The sequence below is a fragment of the Carassius auratus genome, chromosome 22 (genome assembly GCF_003368295.1).
Source record: "Carassius auratus strain Wakin chromosome 22, ASM336829v1, whole genome shotgun sequence".
Classification (NCBI taxonomy): Eukaryota; Metazoa; Chordata; class Actinopteri; order Cypriniformes; family Cyprinidae; genus Carassius; species Carassius auratus.
In genome coordinates, this window is record NC_039264.1 from 3,278,339 (window position 1) to 3,283,724 (window position 5,386).

Here is a 5,386-nt window from a genome sequence, read left to right on the forward strand (position 1 = left end):
GCCTTCTGTAATAAGACACTTTCTGATTAATAGGAAGCTGAAAATAAGGGTTAAATTAAAGAAAAAATTAAACAAGCTTTCAAAGTTAATTTTTATAATGCAATAAAATGGGTATTTTCTGATCTTGAAGAACATTGAAAACACAATATCTAGGTCCTAAATAAAGCCAGTTGGTATGGTGAATAAAACAGATATTTTAGTATTTATTAATATTTTAAATTGGCTTTTATTTTAAGTTTTATTTTAATTTTGGGTAATATATAATTATTATAAATTATGAGCTTTTATATTTACATTTATTTCAGATTTAGTACTATTATTTTAGAACTTTAACCTAAACTTATTTTTTTATTTCAAGTTTTTCATCTAATTTAGCATTTTATTTCAGCTTTATTTCAATAAACATATTTATTTTTAGGGTTAACAATGAAAACACTGGCATATAATCTTTTAAATTTCTATTCAGCTCTAAAATGTTTCGTAATCTTTACAAGCATTTACACAACTCTGCAGATCCACAGGACATGCACAAACACTCATGACAGCAGATTTAACAAGGAGCATTTAATATAGCAACACACAAGATCTCACTGAAGTCCTCAAGAAGGCAAATAAACCCTTCAGGGGTCATGAACGCAGGTGGGGTTCTGCTGGTCTACACACTTTCCCACCTGTGTGACATGATCGGTGTCCGGTTAAGTGATTATTTACAGCCTGTGTCTTCAGTCTTTAATGGTTTCTGAAGCCGTGCTCTCATTCTGTGCCTCCAGCTGTTTCTGTCTCTGCATGAATCTTTGAGCCCTCAGGACACACAGGTATCCACCGTACAACGTCAGCAACATCATGGAGCCCGAGAAGAGCTTATAACCCACATCAGCGATGCGCTTCCCGCTGAGCATGACAGATCTGTGAAGATAGCACATATACATTATAGAGATGTCTATCTGAAGTCTGCATTAACATCGGTTTAGGATCTATAATGTAAAACTGTCAGATATTTGTGCACAGTAGATGCTTTCTAGATAAAGTGATCTTTAACAGATATCTTGCAGATGTATGTGTACCATCTGGGTAGCATCTAAGAAAATTATTATTTATTTATTTTGAGGAACATTCTGTAAACCTAAAAAGAATATGTTATTCCTGCATAGACTGGCTAACCAAAAACAAACCTTCAAAACTATGTCTTGGAAACCTAAACTAATGTTCGCAGAACATTCTGGGAGCCAAATTAAACTAAAATGTTAGCATGATACACAAGGCTTTAAAATGTGAAAATATCTGAAATATCACAAAAAATATCAAAGGACGTGCCACAGTATTACTGAAGAAAGTGTAATTGTGTTAGATTTGTGGCTCTAGATTTAAAATCAAGATTTACAAATACGTCAAGGAATACTACGGTATTACCATGGTACATGTCACCATATTCATTAAGATCATATTTTTTATTCGTGCATACTAATTTTTAGTGCTGTCAAACGATTAATCGCATCCAAAATAAAAGTTTTTGTTTATGTAATATTTGTATGTGTGCTGTGTTTATTTATTATGTATATAGAAATAAACACACATACGGTATATATTTGGGAAATATTTACATGTATATACATGTATATATTTATATTACATATAAATATATTTAAAAAATGAACATATTTCTTAAATATATACATGCATGTGTTTGTATTTATACATAATAAATATACATAGTACACATATTATGTTAAGAAAAACTTATTTCGAATCCGATTTATCGCGATAAATAATTTGACAGCACTAATAGTTTTATTTCTCTTCGGTTTTACAACACATCGGCACGTGTTTGCTTCTCAGCTCTCTAATCTAAACCACAATTCGTTTGTTATCCACTAAAAATAGTCAGAAAACAAGCTTTAGTCAGCTTTATTCTACGAAAAGACAGTTTAGAGTTGTTTAATATTACTGCCTTTAGATAAAATATGCCAAACGTGCAGTCTCACCTGTTTAAATTACAATCCAAAGTAACGTTATGAGGAAATGCAGTTCTGTTGTCAGGGAAATGGTTTGTGCGCATGCGCAGTTACTTTCGTAACGCTATGGCGAAGCAGAAGAGAAATGTAGTGTAAACGTTTTTCTCGTAGTTTTCATTTTAAAGGTAATATTTTACACCATTGGGTTGAATATCCGTTTTGAATGGCTGACTTTTAACTTTATAGCGCCTGCCTTCGATGTACAATCGATCCGAATTGAGGAACTAGTTTTTGTATGGTAACGCGCGCCGTCAGGACTTGTTTTGTCGTTGGACAGACATGGAGACTCACGTTTCCCATGTGAATGAAGAGGACAGCGAAGATCCTGGAGCTGCTCCTTATGGAAACTTCATCAATTATTACAGCTTCAACCCGCCAGAGAACCGCCTGAGTTTAATACCACAAACACTGCTGCAAAACATCGGCCTCGACTCTGAACGCGTGTTAATCCTGGACGTGGGATGTAATTCAGGGGTAAAATGACAGATTTAATATTTAAATAATCATGTTATACTTTCATTATTAGATATTAAGCTTGTTAAAATCATTTTCTTTAAATTTTTGTATGCTGTGGTTATCTGTAAGCACAAACTTGCCGTAATGTTTTCCCTTAAGCTCAGTGCTTTAAGTGGCCCAAAAGAGGTGCCGGTGTAGCAGTCCATTCTGTTCCCCTCGGAATGTCTGTTCCCCTTTACGCAAACATACTACAATTCTTGCGTAGTTGCCTAGTTACTATACGTACGATCAGAACTAGCGTGCGCAAGAAGCGTGACTGGATGTACGGCAAGTCAAATAGTTCAAAATACCGTCCTAAATCTTAAACTTGAAAATAAATTTAAGACGAGAGGTTTTTCAACTTGAAATCTAAAAACATAAGACAAAAATAACGGAAAAACTGCAAGATGAATAATAATAAAAAAAAGAACATAAACGGGAGTGTGAGAATCATTTTACTGCTGCAGTGTAGCAAGAAATTTGTCCCTTTTTGCTTTCCTTACATCCAGGTGTGTTTGGTGTATTTGCATGCGGGAATGTGGCCAAATCCGCGGAATTTAGGCTACTTTGGGAAAATGTTTGATTAACTATTTGGTTGGGTTTATTGAACGGACCTGGCAACCCGATGGGAAACAGACATTCCGAGGGGAACAGAATCGACTGCTACACCGGCTCTCTAGCCAAAAAAATATATATATATTTTCTGTTTTTTTTTTTTTTTTGATGACTCCCCTCACCCCCTGAGGCAATTTGAAGGGCTTTTTTATACAGCAGTCAACAGGCAACCTTAATAATAAATCCTTGTATTATTTTGTGGAATTGCTTGAGCTAGAAAGAACTACTGAACATAAATAAAATGTGCAAAAGGATTTTGAAAAAAATACCCACTGCGTTCAAACATCCAAACTGACTCAAATGATTCGCGAACCAGCTCCGAACTCCCGAGCTGACTCAAATGAATCACGCTCGAACTCCCGAACTGATTCAAATAGTTCGCGATCCCCAAACTGACTCAAATGATTCGCGAACCCGCTTTGAACTCCCGAACTGACTCAAATGATTCGCGAGCCCGCTACGAACTCCCCAACTGATTCAAATGATTCGCGATCCCCAAACTGACTCAAATGATTCGCGAACCCGCTTTGAACTCCCGAACTGACTCAAATGATTCGCGAACCCGCTACGAACTCCCGAACTGATTCAAATGATTCGTGAACCCGCTATGAACTCTCGAATTGATTCAAATGATCCGCGAAGCCGCTCCGAACTCCCGAATTGATTCAAATCATTTGCGATCCCCAAACTGACTCAATGATTCGCGATCCCGCTCCAAACTCCCGAACTGACTCAAATGATTTACGAACCCGCTCCGATTTCTCGAACTGATTCAAATGATCCGTGAAGCCGCTCCGAACTCCCGAAACTGACTCAAATTCGCGATCCTGCTCCGAACTCCCAAACTGGTTCAAATGATTCACGCTCCATACTCCGAACTAGGAAGAATTAGGAAGCGTGAATTGTGAAGGGGCAGTGCAGGCAAAGGATTAAAACCCTCTAATAAACAGATGTCCAAATGAACGTACTGGTACGCTAAAAGCACGTTCTGGGCGCACGGAGAGGTGGTGGTATGCTCAAGAGCTATATTTGGAAGTGGCGGTACTGAGTACCGGTGCGTACTTAAAGCACTTCATAAGCTATTTTTAGAATGATATTAATGAATCAAACCACTCATATGTTCCATTTTTAAGTATTAAGCTTGAAACCAGTATAAAACTGATATAAATTACTTCAGTCATCATTTATGCAATAACAGGTTATGGAAGTCAAATGGGATTTTTTTTAGTTATGCTCCGCAGTAAATTATTTAGATTTACACAATTTTGCCATATAGGATATATGCTATGTCATTTGATTGGTTTCATGTATATTTAACTCATAAAAAATGGGTTTTTAATCACTGAAATGTTGTTTATTATTCCCTCTGTTTGTCAGGACTTGTCTGTTGCCCTCTACAAACATTTATTGCATGAGGAAGCCTCTGTAAGTGACTTTTCTAAAAGAGAAGTCTATCTACTCGGATTTGACCTGGACCAGGATTTAATCCTTCGGGCGCAAAACTCCAACCCCCTTCCCCAAAATATCCAGTTTATCCCCCTGGATATCACAGATGGTGCAAAGAGCCAGGCAGTGCTAGAGTCGCACCTGGGCAGGTTTGGCTGCCCCCGTTTCCACCTGTGCACCTGTTTTGCGGTGACTATGTGGGTGCATCTGAATCACGGAGACGAGGCGTTTCTGTCTCTCCTCTCCAGACTGGCGTCTCTCTGTGAGTTTCTGCTGCTGGAGGCGCAGCCGTGGAAGTGTTATCGCTCTGCTGCGCGCCGGTTACGCAAACTGGGCCGCAGTGACTTTGACCACTTCAAGACCCTTGAGATTCGAGGGGACATGGCGGCACATGCTAGAGAGCACTTGGAAAAGCAGTGCAGCATGGATATGGTGCAGAGTTTCGGGAATACCTCATGGGACAGAAGTCTTCTGCTCTTCAAAAGACGATGATTAGGAGCAAAACACTGGGACAGAAGTTTAATCAGTCATGATTAGGGATTGACAATGAACTGTAACCCTAGTGTGGTACACTGTAGCTATTTCTATAAACCACAAGGGGGACCTAGTGATGTATACTTTGCCATTAATTATTATTATTATATATATATTTTTTTGCATGTTTTTAAGTAACAGAATATCTAATTGACAGATACAAAGAAGACATTTTTAGTTTATCGTTGTTGTTATTATAAAAAAATAGAAGAATATGTTTGTCATCTGGATTATTTTTTATCTTTCTTAATTAACTATTGCAAACTGATGGATATAGTCTTTTT

General features: G+C 37.5%; 2 protein-coding genes across 3 annotated transcripts; one reads left to right on the plus strand and one right to left on the minus strand.

The window, feature by feature from the left end:
• Window positions 1-656: 656 nt before the first annotated feature.
• LOC113040630 (cytochrome c oxidase assembly protein COX14 homolog) lies at window positions 657-2,431 on the minus strand. Of its 2 annotated transcripts, none has more exons than XM_026198921.1 (2): window positions 2,304-2,431; window positions 657-906 (listed from the first exon to the last, which is right to left on the minus strand). In XM_026198921.1, the coding sequence occupies exon 2, from the start codon at window positions 897-899 to the stop codon at window positions 723-725; it is 177 nt and encodes a 58-aa protein (XP_026054706.1). In that variant the 5' UTR covers window positions 900-906; window positions 2,304-2,431; the 3' UTR covers window positions 657-722. The 2 variants fall into 2 exon arrangements, with proteins under 2 accessions (XP_026054706.1, XP_026054705.1); XM_026198920.1 differs by lacking the exon at window positions 2,304-2,431 and adding an exon at window positions 1,983-2,181.
• On the plus strand, window positions 2,220-5,099 carry LOC113040629 (pre-miRNA 5'-monophosphate methyltransferase-like). Its single transcript, XM_026198919.1, has 2 exons — window positions 2,220-2,486; window positions 4,500-5,099. The coding sequence occupies exons 1-2, from the start codon at window positions 2,292-2,294 to the stop codon at window positions 5,058-5,060; spliced, it is 756 nt and encodes a 251-aa protein (XP_026054704.1). The 5' UTR covers window positions 2,220-2,291; the 3' UTR covers window positions 5,061-5,099.
• The last annotated feature ends 287 nt before the right edge of the window (window positions 5,100-5,386 follow it).

Excerpts from the sequence above, each read along its gene's own strand:
- LOC113040630 (XM_026198920.1), bottom strand. The coding sequence starts at position 2,056 with ATGCGCACAAACCATTTCCCTGACAACAGAACTGCATTTCCTCATAAC. Across the intron at positions 907-1,982 it reads TTGGATTGTAATTTAAACAG|ATCTGTCATGCTCAGCGGGA; the intron begins GTGAGACTGCAC and ends CTATCTTCACAG.
- LOC113040629 (XM_026198919.1), top strand. The coding sequence starts at position 2,292 with ATGGAGACTCACGTTTCCCATGTGAATGAAGAGGACAGCGAAGATCCT. Across the intron at positions 2,487-4,499 it reads ACGTGGGATGTAATTCAGGG|GACTTGTCTGTTGCCCTCTA; the intron begins GTAAAATGACAG and ends TCTGTTTGTCAG.